The sequence below is a fragment of the Nilaparvata lugens genome, chromosome 7 (assembly GCF_014356525.2).
Source record: "Nilaparvata lugens isolate BPH chromosome 7, ASM1435652v1, whole genome shotgun sequence".
Lineage (NCBI taxonomy): Eukaryota > Metazoa > Arthropoda > Insecta > Hemiptera > Delphacidae > Nilaparvata > Nilaparvata lugens.
This window is the reverse complement of record NC_052510.1, coordinates 52,016,193-52,033,499: the sequence shown is the minus strand read 5'-3', so window position 1 is coordinate 52,033,499 and position 17,307 is coordinate 52,016,193. Positions and strand designations below refer to the sequence as shown.

Here is a 17,307-nt window from a genome sequence, read left to right as displayed (position 1 = left end):
CAGTGTATAATAAAAGCCAATACGTGGGTAGGATCCCACTGCGACTTTTCTATCTCAAATAGATTTTGAAAATACACTTGATAATGAATTTCCTTATTTTCGAAAAATATATTTCAGCTTCAGCCATCGATCACCAACTTATTCGTCGTTGGTTCATGATTTCGCACATCATAATCACCCGTCTGATACACTCAATTTTCCTAGTGGAGAAGGGATCAAAACCCTCAAGGATCAAAATGTTGAACATTCATAACTCTTGAAATAATGGTCTGATCCTCTCATACCATAGCTTATATAAATAAAATAATTGAAGATACATTCAATATAAACCTTTCAATGTGAAAAGGAATAGAATTGAGTGTACTTGAAAACAACACTGGAAAAAAAGATAATCATGGGCAGCAGCCAATAAGAATACATGAATTCTCGTGCCGTAGATGTATATAGCTTACACCTATTCCAAACCAGTACTTGGAAACTTGAAATTTTTCATGTTTGTGAATTGAATTGAAGAACACTACACTGATGTAATTAATATGACCTCATCACCAACATCTTACATAAAAATATGGTACCTTATACTATTATCTTACATATTGTATATAATGCTACATTATTGAATCACCTGTTATAAATGTTTTCATGTTATTTATCAAACAAACAATTACAGTTCAAAGATTGCAGTTGATGAAGGTTTGTTGGCCAAAACTCTCAGCAGCGACAGACGTGAGTCGACATTTGCTGATAGACCGACTTCCAAGTGCTTTGCAACATTCGAACACCTGGGGAGGGTTTTTCTCCCGTCTCCCCGTCTGTCTGCATACGTCCGTCTGTTTCTGTGTGCGGTTGCCAGCATTGGTTATTATGATCGTTAATGAGGAATAGATTTTGAAGTAAAATAAAAATGGTATTGTTGAACCGTTAACACTTACTGTTGTTGTATTCTTGATATAAGCATCAATGACTGATAATGACCCATTCCAAAGCCAGTCAGAAGTGCCAGCAATACGGCGTCTATGGTGTTTGGCATAGACGCATCTTCTACTGCTTATGGGACAATAGTCTATTCCTATCTGTTTCTGGTCGACTTTGTAGGGACCCTGCACATTCGACGGAAACCAATAGAATATTAGCATTTACATAATACGTTTCATGATAGAAAAACCAAATCAAGTATGTGTCAATTGAATTATGTATTTACAATTTTGAGAATTCAGATTTTAGGGAGTGGAGCTTCTATCTGTAGCTCACTCTACTGTTGAGAATTTCATCATGTAGAAATTTGTTAAGAAATAACCTTCAAGAACAATAAGCCACCTTTTTAGACTAAATTAATTAAGTTGAGACTCGGCCCTCCACCCGACAAAACATCAACGTTCCCAAATTACGTTGAAGTGCGACTTTTTCAAATCTATAATAATTCAACCAGACAGATCCTTATGTAGAATATCATCCCACATATTACAGTAGTGATAAAAACGTTTCAGAGTTGAAGGAATAAATTCAATTTTTTCAGTTAATTTGAAAAATTTCGATAGTATGCTTTTTGTTTTGTATATGTAACTGGCTGTGGTTATTCCCCACTTCAATTATGTAATGCCCTGGTTTTTCTGCATCTCCAATTAAATATTACCTCTTATCATATCGCTTTTGAATCCTTGGTTGGTTGGGAGCTTACATAAATTCATTCATTAAAATGCCCAGATAATCATTATTTCTCACAATAATTTCTCCAAGGATCAAATCTCATTTCAGAAAATTTCTCAACTCTTATCAGTTGAAACCTGAAAGTCAAGACATAAAAATGCACAAAAAACTACTATGACAAACTCTCAATATTCACACCATTACAATAATAATATTGTAAATAATTATGTAAATGAATTAATAATGTCGGAAGAACGTAGTTTGGCTTCTAAAATCATATGAGATTATAATGATTTCAATAGTAAGTATTAAGAATACAGTAGTGCTTGCTTCAAATCACTTTTGGATCGACGTACGCTTTTGCATAGAAAATAAGCCACTGTTGACAATATCAAGACCAATGTATATTTAGAAAAGCTAGGTAGTGATGAAACAACTGGTTGTTAATAATGACAATAAATCAGTTCAAGTGAAAATCGATAGTATACATTATTATGCATTATATTTTAGTCCTATTATTATTCAAACTATATCTATATTATTCTTATATAATGCCGCTTGTTATTCTTATGTTGTCTTACCATGTCAAATATAGAACTTGCTTCTACATTAAGACTTAGAGCAGTCAGCCAAACTAAAATGATTTGATAATACTTCTTCATTATAGGAACAATGACAACAAACCTTGCACACGACTTATGAATGAATAGAGGACTTGGCAGATTCGTAGATTGAATGACATAATCAATAAATCTCTTGAAGCGTATCCGTTTGCGTGAGGAGGATTTTTTTTGTCAAAATGATAAAAAATCAAGTATAATAGATAAATTATTCGATGAACCTTGATAGATAACTGTTTATTCGATTGTAACAGTAGAGTTTTCCATATATAGTTCCATATATTAATTCTTCATCATTGATATCATATAATTTTGAGAAGGCTATCTGTACATCTGTACATCCTACTTCAGTTTTTATGATTATCATTATTGTTTTGTAGGCTATAAAATTTCATTATATTTATTGTTTTGGCCAGTAAAGCTGATAACTATTTTTCATTTTCCTGGAACATTATTTCCAATCATAGGGAAAGTATAATTCAGGTGCTTCCACTTCTCCATTATAATTAAAAAAATTCAGGCCTAATTGATTTTATGGGATTATTTTGACAAATTATGCTTATAAGATGTGAGGGAAAACATGCCATAGATATACACTATTTGAAGAGGAAGTTTACAAAGTTGGGGAGTCAGTTCTCATCCACAAGATATCACTATCATGCGATAAACTGAAAAACGTCCAAGAATAGCTTCACTCATAAAAGTTTTGTAAATTACCTAATTAGTAATGAGTATGTAAATTGATTGTAAATTAACTGACAAACACCTTTGTTAAATTATCGGTCCAATTTAGCCTGTAGCCTACAACTACTCTCTAATTGGAATGCGATTTTCTCTTTGGGTATGCTCATAAAAGCTTTAGACTTGATATAGTTTCAACGAAAATGATGATGATAAAAGAAGAATTTCTATTTTAACTCATAATATAAACAATATATATAATATGCATATATTATGTATAAGATTAGCTGGAACCAAATCGGTATGGATTGTCATTGACTCATTCATATTATGCCAAATGGAAATCTTCCTTCATGATAAATGAATATTCAAATAACATTTGATTTTTTTCAATGCTAAACAAAATTATATGTAAAAACATACTAATTCACTACAGTATTTGATTAATTCAATATAATTATATTTTCGAGAATCAGCGATCCAAGATTTTTCAGTGATTCAGAATCTAGTGTGATTCTTTGCCAAAAATGTCAATGATTTTTAATAGATTATTTCAAAAACTGAAAGCATACGCATACATACAATCATCTTAGAGACTAGTGAAGTGATCAAATGAATTTCAAGTTGTAGCTAATCAATTTATTTAATCCAGTTTAGAAAACATTATTTGGTTTGAGGATGTCGATCTTCTTCAAGCATCAAGTCTAATTAATTATGTCTAATTAAGCATCAAGTCTCCTTAATTATATAAAGAGAATGAACAATGGATACATTCAATTTGACTAGGCAGTTGATACAGAGGGTTGTCTCATTGAATACATTAAGTGATATGGTCTTGCAATTGAAGGTCGCAACTCTGCACAATATGTCCTCGTGGATATCCTACTGTATCTTTTTTGTCATCTAGTAGCACATTTACAACTTGTTTTAATCAGACTATAATAGCCCACATATGTTGTCACCCGAAGATCTAGATGTTCAAAAAGGATATGTTGAATTATTGAAAAATTGGTTATGTTGTATTGTTCTATTTCGTATGGCATCTATATCTGGAACCAAATCAATGAACAATACACCACAAAAACAGTTGATTCTGATATCATTGTTGATGCGGAATTCAATTTTGTAAGATCCATAGGGTAGAACTGGAACTCCAGCTAGCTGGAAATGCTTCTGCGGTTGTAGAAAGAAGTCTTTTGTTTCATAAAAGCCCTGAAACAATATTTCCAATTGAATTACTTTTCTCATCTTATTTTTAAAGTAATATGGTAGTATTTTTTCCTGTCATTGTGAGATGTTTTATCACTAAAAATAATCTAAGCCAAATTATTATTATTGTCTCTCATGAAAAATGTTGCATTCTATTGTATTTGATTTTTAATATGTATGTTGTATTTGTGTTAGGAAATTAAGAGTACGTAGGATTGAAGGGTTGGAGTAAGAGCAGTTAGACAGAAAAATATCACAATTTATGCAAATATTGTTCAAAAACAAATGTGAGCCTTGAATGCTCTGGTAATTATCGAGGCAGTTCCCATTATATGCATATTTTGTTTGTTTATTGAAATGTAACCGATGTTACTAAATTTTGAGTTATAATACGAAAACAACAAAAGTTTAGCACTCACTATTTTTACAGTTTAAATTTGGACTCTTCAGAAACACACACATTCGATCTAAGAAAACTCACTATACTGGAACTCACACGCACAAATAATTTCCTGACTTTAATATAATAGGATATTCTACTCCCACTTTCTCTATTAAATTTTGGTTCCTATTTAACTAAATAAAAATTACTTATAACTATAAAAACTTTTCAATTTGTCCCTCTGGATAGGCAACAGACCCATTCAGAGGAGGGCCGAGGCTCGCGCACCATTACATGATGTTTTTCCGGTTATGTCTCAATTCGAACTGTGGATTTTTCACTGAAAATTATTCTTCCACCACGAGTATTGAGCATAACTTCCAGTATAAAAGCCAAAGCTGCAAAAAGGTCAATGCTTGTACAATTTTCAAATATAGGTAGTGGCTTTTTCGACATGAAATTGAAACTGTATTTGGAAAATGCACGAAAATTGCTTTAATTTTGACATCTAAGCAACAAGTTAGCAAATTCAATAAACATGGTCGAATATTCTCACACTAAAATCTGAAAGTACGAATCAAAGTTCATTCCAGTTCAAAAACCTGAAAAATGAATAAGACACACAAAAAAAACAACTACAATATGCCCACTCAATTTCACACTATTACAGAAAATATGAAATATCTTCACTTGAAAAAATTAAGGAAAAATGTTTTGGCTTCTAGTATCAGTTATAATTTTTCTAAATTTTTATCACTCTGACTCAATGATTTACTAAGGCTGTCCAGTCCTTGAACAACTACATGGTAAGGTATGTGCGTTTCCCATTAATTAGCGAAAATGGACAAATGTATTTACAATAACATCCTGATGTTATTGATGAATCCTGATGTATTTTACCTGAAGTTCACCACGTTATCAATTTGGATGTCAACTCCAAGTTTCAACTCCATAAAAAAATAAATATGTTAAAATTGTCACTGTGCAAATGAAATAGACCTCAATAATGTGTCTACCCGTCGCAAAAGCTCACTTGTCACATGTAGGCTTATTCACTTGACCAGTGTCACATGTAACTTGTAATAGGTAACATTTTACTCTAGAAATATTATTTTCTTTCCATTCATTTAAAATATCTTTCAAAATGTCATGACATGCATACCAATTAAGAAACAATAAAAATCCCTTCATTGCGATAAAATGTCTTGACGCTTTAGCCTGTGATCATATGATTACGCCGGGCGGTTAGGTTTAATCATCAATGCATCAAATTGGGTGCATTGCACCCACTTGGGTGGTAGCGGAAAGAGGGTTTTATTGGTTGATTGTTTACAAAACAAACAGAACATATAATCTATAATTCTTTCAATCGAATAGTTGGAAACCTAAATCAATTTTCAATGATTGAGAAAAGTCTTCAATATATTACCGGAAAAATAAAATAACATTTGTAAACGTAGCCAGCATGGTTCCAAAAAATCGTTCATCGATGGTTCTACAAGCCGCAACCATGAACAGAATGGTCGCGTAATATCAATCAGGCTTTGGTAGCGTCCGTTTGCACCTTTTGTATAGGCTACAACTCTCATCTGAAAATGGAAAAATGATTTGAGGATAATCGTTTCTAAAATCATCTATGTTCACAATACCACCAAAATCTCACATACAAGTAGCCAAGAAATCGATTCGTTCAGTGTTCACTTTCTTTTTTCAGTTTTTTGAAACTGTACAATTATCTTGCAATTTCTGTTTTTTGAAACCCTGATTTTTGGAGGTAACTAATATTTCAATTAACTATATTTCCTGAATGTTAATATAAAGGTATCAACCTGGAAGGATAATATCCTGAATGGATAGTTCAGGTATTCATGTTCTCTACAATCTGAGACAATAAGTACCGGCAGGCCGTTTTATCTTGATTAGGTGTCTAGGTACCTATGTTCACAATACCCATATTTCATGGTAGCCTACAGGCTGCATGTTTGTAACATCAACTTTTTGGTCGTTATATCGCGCGTGTATGAGCTCTTATAGGATCATGTAGGGAGTAGGCCTAGGTCTACCAACAGAATTACCCTTGACCTGAATTTTGCTATTTTCTGATGGACGAAGGCATATACAAACCTTCAAGGACCAAAGAATTAGGACGCATTTATAACTTTTGAAAAATAATAGAATCTTCCAGTAGTCAAATCTTCTTTGTAGTCAAGGCAGTCAAATCATATAATAAAGGAAAGAACTGGCTTGTACACGTAAGGGATAGGAAATTGACGAATGACTCATCATCACGTCTAAACAACTACTGGACTGATTAACTTGAAATTTTGCATATAGAATCTTATTCCACTAAGGAGGTTTATAGGCCTATTCTCAATCCTTCAAGATTCCATCACGTCAAGTTATCAGTTTGTAAGGCTATTAATTAGCACCTTGCGGAGCATGGGTTACCTACCAGTGTATAATGAAAGCCAATATGTGGGTAGGATCCTACTGTGACTTTTCTATCTCAAACAGATTTTGAAAATACACTTGATAACGAATTTTCTTACTTTCGAAAATATATTTCAGCGTCAGCCATCGATCACCAACTCATTTGTCGTTGGTTCTCGATTTCGCACATCATAATCACCCGTCTCATACACTCAATTTTCCTAGTGGAGAAGGGATCAAAACCCTCAAGGATCAAAATGTTGAACATTCATAACTCTTGAAATAATGGTCTGATCCTCTCATACCATAGCTTATATAAATAAAATAATTGAAGATACATTCAATAATTATAAACCTTTCAATGTAAAAAGGAATAGAATTGAGTGTACTTGAAAACAACACTGGAAAAAAAGATAATCATGGGCAGCAGCCAATAAGAATCCATGAATTCTCGCGCCGTATATGTATATAGCTCACACCGATTCCAAACCAGTACTTGGAAACTTTTTATGTTTAATGTTTGTGAACAGAATTGAACATTACACTGATGTAATTGATATGACCTCATCATCAACTTCTTACATAAAAATATGGTATACCTTACTATTATCTTACATATTGTATAATGCTACATTATTGAATCACCTGTTGACAGAATCCAAGGTCAGGGCAGTGGACTGTGAATGATAGTTGGTATTAATACTTACAAATAAATCTTTGAATTCTGTGCATAAAAATACTGATAGCTTGAAGTGTGGTAAGTACGCCAATAAAAGACTAAATGAATCAACAAGATGAGATTTAATAACAATAAAATAATAATAGGCAGATGGCCACATACAAAAACAATTGTAAGTAGATTGAGTCAAATATCTTGGGAAAATTACAACATGTGATAAAACGTTAGAGAAATACAAAATTTAAATGAGATTAGGTCAATGACATTAATGACCATTGAAGCCTGACAATAATCGAAAAGGTAATATTAATGATACCTGAATTGCGAATATAAATTGAGTGCTATAATGAAAAGTTATTGCTGCAAAGTTCAATCTTAATGATTTACAAAGGAATAATAATAAATGACAATGATTTACAAAAGGAATAATAATAAATGACAATGAGCTGTAGCTAGTGCTCAACAAATAGAATACATTAAAATATAGGCGGCGTAGGCCTTCAGTGATTTGAATGTCAAGATAGACATCAACAAAACAATTAATAGGCGTCACTGGCCTCAGTGAATTGAATGTCAAGATAGACATCAATAGTACAAAAGGAATAATAACAAATGACAATGAGCTGTAAATAGTGCTCAACAAATAGAATACATTAAAATATAGGCGGCATAGGCCTTCAGTGAATTAAATGTCAAGTTAGACATCAATTGACAAAAGGAATAATAATAAATGACAATGAGCTGTAGCTAGTGCTCAACAAATAGAATACATTAAAATATAGGCGGCATAGGCCTTCAGTAATTTGAATGTCAAGATAGACATCAACAAAACAATTAATAGGCGTCATTGGCCTCAGAAAATCACTTGTAAAGCCAAGGGTAGCTGTCAAATCCAATGAATTAATAGGATGAACGATTTGGAAAATGACCAACAGAATTACAAAAACTACAAGGTGACATAGAAGAGGTAGTAACCTGCATCCTAGCTTGAACATTCGATTGATTTTGATTGAACTTCGGCTTGCTATGAGCACCAACCGAGTTGGATGTACTTTGCTGTACATTTCCTTGATGATGGTTAGCTGAGCTTGAAGCAACAGCTTCCATGATTTTGCATTGTGATTCCAAAAAATTCCAAAATTTATCAATGGTGGGAATGTCGTGTATACCAACACTCTTTTCCCATTCATGTACATACATGTACACTTTTCCAAAAGTGTACCAAGGAATATTAAGAAATGGATAACTGAGAGTCATTATTTTGATTTGTATATTGTGTAGATAATTTAATTTACATCCATTGTAATTGTACTACTATTCTGCTAAATTTAAGAGTCTCGATACATAGCTTGATTAATTCTCTTAGAATATAAGTTGTAATTTATTTATGTTATTTTGTATACATCTTTTTTTTTGTTTTAATTAGATGTGGATGACCGAAGTTTGACAATATGCTACTCCTACTGGCGAACAAGTGATTTTCACTTATGCCAGTGGTTTCATTTCCACCTCTTGTACCTTTATTTTGTTGATAGAATGTAAGTAAACTAGATTAAGGTACATTATCCTAAATTTTGTAATTGTTGAATTTTGTGGAGGAAATAAATTTGATTTGAATTTGATTCTCGAACAGTAGCAGTATCCAACTGCAACAACATTTTGTTCATGTACAATAAGTCCTTGATTTGGACTCCAAGTTGAAGCGCTTCGAGCGCGGTAATGTGGGACTTGCAAAAGTCAATGAATGCCCGTAATGATTGCGGACAGTTACGTTTTATGGTAGGAGGAGATTCAATTGCCGTGACGTGCCTGGCAGCAATTAATCTCTTATTGTCATACCTCTCCCTTAAGAGGTTCCATGCAAGCTGAAAACCATTTTCGTCAGCTTCAATGTGTTCCACTCTAGCAAGAGCTTCACCACTGAGTGATTGACGAAGATAGAAAAATTTCAATGAGTCATTAATATTATCCTGATTACCAATAATATTGGTAAAAGCACTTGAGAATGCTTGCCATTTTGAAAGCTCCCCATTGAAGCGTGGAAGCGGAATCTGAGGCAACTGAAAATTTGCCAAATGTGAGTTTTGAGATGTTGGCCGCTGGGAAGCACCAGCAGTGGCCTCATTGTTGCGTTGTCTGCTTTCAAAAGCAGTTAATGCAGCGTTTGCCTTAGAGGTAATGGAGATAAACTTATTAAGTATTTCAAAATGAGTTGAAGTGTCTTGTGCTTGCAACTCTGAATTCCATAACTGTTCATGGATTTTATCATACTTAATTCTAAGTGAACCTAGTTTGTTTTTGACAGTCAACAATTGATAATAAGTGGCTTCAGTGTCCACAACATAATCGCTATAGCTGGTTATGAACCAATCTATTTCATGGTGTAAATTGTCTCTTGCATTGGAAAGAGCAGAAGGCTCAGGAAGTGAATCTTCCTCATGATCGGGCATGCTTAAAAACTAACAGAAAAACCTGAGTGAACGAAACGATGCTGCACTGTAGCAATGCGATTGCTGCGCCAACAAGCAACTTTGGGCGCTGGTCCAGTACGCAGAGAGGCACGCCTGTGCGTTTGAGGCAAGTTGTATCAACCTTGCTGTGCGGCGAGTCAAGTAGCGAGCTCGCAAGGCGGTGTAGTTTGCCGTCTGTTGTTTTCTCAATGCGCAATAGCCGTCTGTGACCAGTTCAGTGCGGTCACAGAGAAGAATCCCTTCTCTGTGGTGCGGTTCAGTCTCTCAGGGTACAAGATAGTTGATAGCTGGTGCATACACGTCGCAGCGTGCTTTGAGTTGCAGCCAGTACTGAAAATTTGAAACAAGTGTGTGAATGCTTAATATTAAACAATATAAACATACAAAGGTACAATGGAATAAAATATACTCTAGAGTGGGACCTAATCATTGGCGTCAAGCTAGACTATTAGGCACATGGTCACTGAAACCCTAAGGTTCAATGGACCAAGAAATGGGTAATAAAAATTAACAATTATCCTAGGTAAACACTAGATCAAAAATGAACGGGCTGGAGGACCAATTTTTATGACAGAATCCAAGGTCAGGGCAGTGGACTGTGAATGATAGTTGGTATTAATACCTACAAATAAATCTTTGAATTCTGTGCATAAAAATACTGATAGCTTGAAGTGTGGTAAGTACGCCAATAAAAGACTAAATGAATCAACAAGATGAGATTTAATAACAATAAAATAATAATAGGCAGATGGCCACATACAAAAACAATTGTAAGTAGATTGAGTCAAATATCTTGGGAAAATTACAACATGTGATAAAACGTTAGAGAAATACAAAATTTAAATGAGATTAGGTCAATGACATTAATGACCATTGAAGCCTGACAATAATCGAAAAGGTAATATTAATGATACCTGAATTGCGAATATAAATTGAGTGCTATAATGAAAAGTTATTGCTGCAAAGTTCAATCTTAATGATTTACAAAGGAATAATAATAAATGACAATGATTTACAAAAGGAATAATAATAAATGACAATGAGCTGTAGCTAGTGCTCAACAAATAGAATACATTAAAATATAGGCGGCATAGGCCTTCTCAGTAATTTGAATGTCAAGATAGACATCAACAAAACAATTAATAGGCGTCATTGGCCTCAGAAAATCACTTGTAAAGCCAAGGGTAGCTGTCAAATCCAATGAATTAATAGGCGTCGGTGGCCTTAGTGAATTGAATGTCGAGATAGACATCAATAAAACAATTAATAGGCGTCAGTGGCCTCAGTGAATTGAATGTCAAGATAGACATCAATAGATCAATTAATAGGCGTCGGTGGCCTCAGTGAATTGAATGTCAAGATAGACATCAATAAAACAATTATGTGATACATACGTAAATGAAAATTGAATAGAACGATTTACGTAACCTGAATAAAATTTTGAAGAGGAGATGCAGCCAGGCAGACAGGCAATGAATCTGCAGTACCCAAAGGAACAGGACATCAGCAAGCGATGATGTGATCCGGCCATGCGATGACAAAAATAGTAGCATCCACCACAGCAGGCCAATCCCCCAGTGGAAATGTAGGCAGGAACATGTAGAATCCCAAATGAATAATCCGACTTTCAAGTTGTGGAATTTTTAGAATGATTTCCAAATGGTAGAGATGATGAACTTGAAAGTTTGAGTTACACGAGGTGAAGCCAATTGTTAGAAGAATGGCAATTGAAGCCCACATGAGGTTGTGAACTTGACAAAGTTTATCAGCGTAAATATGCAAAGAAATCGATGAATAGTTGAATCACAATTGAAGAATAGAACTAACGAATTAATTTGCAGAAGTAATTCACACTTTAAAAACGTTCCGTAGATCAAATAAATAGCGATAAACGCCCACACGAGGTTGCAATTTTGACAAAGTTTATCAGAGTAAATATGCGAAGAAATCGATGAATAGTTGAATCACAATTGAAGAATAGAACAAACGAATTAATTTGGAAGAATAATTCACTTTTAAAAACGTTTCGTAGATCAGATGAATATGGATAAAAAGTTTAGACCGAGAGCGTAGATGCACTCTTGACTAGGAACCATTGCAAAAGACATGGAAACCGCTAAATGCTCGTTGAAAAAAGGAACATGCCGGATGTGTTAGAAACGTAAGCAACACGTTTACAAACGTTTGGTGAAAAAGTAACAAATATCTAGAAAGTAAGATGCCTAAAGACAAAATAAATTCCAAAAAAATCGAATAGTATAAATATTAAAATTGAAACGACAAATAATAACACGACGAATAATAAGAAAACCAACTTGATTAAAGCAGTGGCGTAGAACCGTGATGTGACGTCACTGGCCAGTGCAGACGGACAAAATGACGACATGATGTCTACATAGTAGCGGAACGAGTAACAAGTGGAACCGTTCCAATAAATGCTTTGTCAGATTTTACACCTGTTATAAATGGTTTCATGTTATATAAGCAAACAAACAATTACAGTTCAAAGATTGCAGTTGATGAAGGTTTCTTGGCCAACACTCTCAGCAGTGACAGACGTGAGTCGACATTTGCTGATAGACGGACTTCCAAGTGCTTTGCAACATTCGAACACCTGGGGAGGGTTTTTCTCCCGTCTCCCCGTCTGTCTGCATACGTCCGTCTGTTTCTGTGTGCGGTTGCCAGCATTGGCTATTATGATCGTTAATTTTGAAGTAAAATAAAAATTGTATTTTTGAACCGTTAACACTTACTGTTGTTGTATTCTTGATATAAACATCAATGACTGATAATGACCCATTCCAAAGCCAGTCAGAAGTGCCAGCAATCCGGCGTCTATGGTGTTTGGCATAGACGCATCTTCTACTGCTGATGGGACAATAGTCTATTCCTATCTGTTTCTGGTCGACTTTGTAGGGACCCTGCACATTCGACGGAAACCAATAGAATATTAGCATTTACATGAAAGGTCTCACTATAGAAAAACCAAATCAAGTATGTGTCAATTGAATTATGTATTTACAATTTTGAAAATTCATATTTTAGGGAGCTTCTATCTGTAGCTTACTCTACAGTTAAAAATCCATCATGTAGAACTTTGTCAAGAAAGAACCTTCAAAAACAAGCCACCTTTTAAGACTAAATTGAATAAGTTGAGACTCGGCCCTCCACCCGACAAAACATCAACGTTCCCAAATCACGTGGAAGTGCGACTTTTTCAAATTTATAATTCAACCAGACAGATCTTAATGTAGAATATCATCCCACATATTACAGTAGTGATGAAAACGTTTCAGAGTTTAAGGAATAAATTAATTTTTTTCAGTTAATTTGAAAAATTTCGATAGTATGCTTTTTGTTTTGTATATGTAACTAAAAATAATAATAATGTCGAGTGACCTGGCTGGCTCAGGTCTGGTGTCAGAGTTCTCAGGTCGCAACTGATCAATTTCAGGGCCTCTGACATGACCTAACGACTGCTTTTCAGGCAGCCGGGACCGACGGCTTCGTGTCCATCCGAAACACGGGAGTGGCCCGAGATAAATATCTATATGTAACTGGCTGTGGTTCTTCTTCTCTTCAATTATGTTATGCCCCGGTTTTTCTGCAACTCCAATTAAATATTACCTCTTATCATATCGCTTTTGAATCCTTGGTTGGTTGGGAGCTTACATAAATTCGTTCATTAAAATGCCCAGATAATCATTATGTCTCACAATAATTTCTCCAAGGATCAAAACCCATTTCAGAAAATTTCTCAACTCTTATCAGTTGAAACCTGAAAGGCAAGACATGGAAATGCACAAAAAACTACCATGATACACTCTCAATATTCACAGCATTACAATAATAATATTGTAAATTCTATACTATTAAACGAGCAATTTCTGTTTAGATGGTTATATATTTTAGTCCAGTCACTATATACATTGGTGCATGCAATTTATATTGTAGTTCTGATTTTCTAATATATTTTTTTGGTACATAAGAGAAGTCCAGAACCAATTTCTTCATGCAAAATTTCCTTGTGCTAGATACAGAGTGGCCCAAAAACCTCGTATTCTCGGCTCATTTTCGAGTTTTCAGCTATTTCTGCCAAATCTCGTAATCGGACAGAAAACTTTGCTCACGCCTTTTTTTCACAAGACATGTAGCTTTGAATATAGAAATTGGCCATGTTTTGTGTATTGTAATATGGGCTTAAGTACACTCAACAATAAATTTTTCATTTTTCGACCGAATTTGACTTATGATGCATGATTTTGGACCGCCTTGACGAGCCGAGAAGAATGAAGTGTGGTACGATGAAATCTGAGCATTGTGTCAAAGGTTATAAGTGTTTGAAATGTTTATCCTTGAGGTGACCTGAAGCACGCCTCTCCACTAGGAAATACTGAAATGGAGTGCATCTAGCGGGTGATTCTCATAGAACATGGTCTCATAAACTTATGTCATTGTGCGAAATATCAATGTGAGGACAATATAGTTGGTGTTGATGGTTGAAGCTGAAAATTAGGTGTTTATCACAATACAAGGAGCATTGTTGTCAGGTGTACCTGGAAATCTATTTGAGATAGAGCGCTTTCCCTGCTCTCAGATTGTAGAGCAGAAAAATACGCCTATAGAGGGGATTTTGAATTATGCATCTAAATGTCAACAATCGGAAGATATTGTTGATCAAAAACTAAAATTCTTTAAAATTGATTTTTCCTTCAAATTTCACTCATTTTTGAAAAATCATAACTCAGTACTCATTGGAGATAGAGAGTTCCGAATGATCTCTTTTTATTGAGAATTTCATGATATGAAAAAAAAGGCGGGAGCAAATTTTTCTGTCCGATTATGAAATTTGGCAGAAATAGCTGAAAACTCGAAAATGAGCCGAAAATACGAGGTTTTTTGGGCCACTCTGTATCTAGCACAAGGAAATTTTGCATGAAGAAATTGGTTCTGGACTTCTCTTATGTAACCAAATGATATATTAGAAAATCAGAACTACAATATAAATTGCAAGCACACCCCCTTTTTATGTCTATATTGACTGGACTATCTGTATTTGACCAGATCTCGAAAACGGCTAACGATTCTCACGAAATTTAGAAGAAAGTAGGTTTATGATATAAACATTCGATTGCACTAGGTCTCAACCATGGGACAACTCGCTGAAAGACATTAAAAGGATAAATACGTCCTTGGGAAAACAGCTGGAAATTTTGACGTCTGTTGATGATGGAAATGAATTAGCGAGTGCATGTGTGTGGAACTGAGACAAAATTATGACTCAGCTGTTGAACTTTTGTAATCATTCAATTACCTGTTGTACAAGAACCGGTTAAATTTTAATCCTGATTAATTCCAGTAGAACCAATCTGATAAACTATCTTTTTTAAATGGTCTTCTCTGATTTGGATTAAAATTTAACATGCTTTTGTGAGAGAAATTTATGCATTCCTCTGGAAATTGATCTCAATCCACTTTGATTAGATAGAACCTTTCTGTATGAACTATACATATATATTATGATTTCTTCTTTTGTAATAAATTTAATATGTTTTTGTACTCCAGAGCGGAGCTCGGTTATAATAATATTTGTCATATTAATTATGTAAACGAATTAATAATGTCGAAAGAATGAAGTTTGGCTTCTAAAATCATACGAGATTATAGTGATTTCAATTGTAAGTATTAAGAATACAGTACCGTAGTGCTTGCTTCAAATCACTTTTGGATCGACGTACGCTTTTGAATGGAAAATAAGCCATTGTTGGCAATATTAAGTCCAATTATATTTAGAAAAGCTAGTGATGAAACAACTGGTTGTTAAATAATGACTACAAATCAGTTCAAGTGAAAATCAATAGTATACATTAGTATGCATTATATTTCAGTCCTATTATTATTTAAACTATATCTATATTATTCTTAAATAATGTCGCTTGTTATTCTTATGTTGTCTTACCATGTCAAATATAGAACTTGCTTCTACATTAAGACTTAGAGCAGTCAGCCAAACTAAAATGATTTGATAATACTTCTTCATTATAGGAACAATGACAACAAACCTTGCACACGACTTATGAATGAATAGAGGACTTGGCAGATTCGTAGATTGAATGACATAATCAATAAATCTCTTGAAGCGTATCCGTTTGCGTGAGGAGGATTTTTTTTGTCAAAATTATAAAAATTCAAGTAAAATAGATGAACCTTGATAGATAACTGTTTATTCGATTGAAACAGCAGAGTTTTCCATATATAGTTTCATATATTAGTTCCTCATCATTGATATCATATCATTTTGATAAGGCTCTCTGTACATCTGTACATCCTACTTCAGTTTTTATGATTATCATGATTGTTTTGTAGGCTATAACATTTCATTATTTTTATTGTTGTGGCCAGTAAAGCTGGTAATTATTTTTCATTTTCCTGGAACATTATTTTCAATCATAGGGAAAGTATAGTTCAGGTGCTTCCACTTCTCCATTATAATAAATAAGAATTTAGGCCTAATTGATTTTATGGGATTATTATTGACAAATTACGCTTATTAGTCCAGTCAAGGAAAGGTTATAGAGGGAAAAGTTGGGAAGACAATTTTTGACCCCGCAGTTCTGTTTAGGGTAGTAAGGAGGTAAACATATCAAAAGCCCCCACCCCTACTCACTGTGCTAAGGGGGTGGAGGTGGTTTGAAGGTACCATTTCTTGGTTTCTCGAATAAAACTCAAGAACTATATATCCTAAGAACTTCACTGTCATATAACAAATTAAAGCTTACATAATTTCCTACAATATTCATCCTACAAATTTTTTCATATCTCCTCTAGTTCTCGAGATATACGCTCTTGAAGGTGTGACATTTTCTAAAAAAAACCCGTTCGCCACCAATTTTTTTATTGCTCTTATAACTTTTTTAAAATCGATGGGAAAAATCCATGCTGATTATGAGCTTGTAGAGCATTGAATTCTCTTCAATTTGATGTATAATTTCACACACTTACGAATTTCCCTACACCTTTTTTTGCAACAATAGACCAATTGACAAAGGAATTTGGAGGGGATGTTTCAAACAAGATTTTCGACTTTGCAGCTCTGTTGAGACTAGTTAGGAGGAGAACATATCAAAAGTCCCCATTCCTAACTCATGTGCTAAGGGGATGAGCGTGGTTTAAAAGTTGCATTATTCA

At 34.1% G+C, this 17,307-nt stretch overlaps 2 protein-coding genes across 3 annotated transcripts in view; one reads left to right on the top strand and one right to left on the bottom strand.

Moving 5' to 3' along the window:
* LOC111046113 (ankyrin repeat and death domain-containing protein 1A) overlaps nucleotides 1–17,307 on the top strand; it is an 88,518-nt gene that overhangs the window by 51,319 nt on the left and 19,892 nt on the right. The window lies entirely within an intron of this gene.
* Nucleotides 3,572–16,204, bottom strand: LOC120352459. Of its 2 annotated transcripts, none has more exons than XR_005571852.1 (4): nucleotides 13,747–13,847; nucleotides 12,873–13,040; nucleotides 5,969–6,128; nucleotides 3,572–4,160 (listed from the first exon to the last, which is right to left on the bottom strand). XR_005571852.1 is itself a non-coding variant. In XM_039433064.1 (4 exons), the coding sequence occupies exons 1-4, from the start codon at nucleotides 16,157–16,159 to the stop codon at nucleotides 4,150–4,152; spliced, it is 420 nt and encodes a 139-aa protein (XP_039288998.1). In that variant the 5' UTR covers nucleotides 16,160–16,204; the 3' UTR covers nucleotides 3,572–4,149. The 2 variants fall into 2 exon arrangements, 1 of the variants encoding a protein (XP_039288998.1); XM_039433064.1 differs by lacking the exon at nucleotides 13,747–13,847 and adding an exon at nucleotides 16,079–16,204.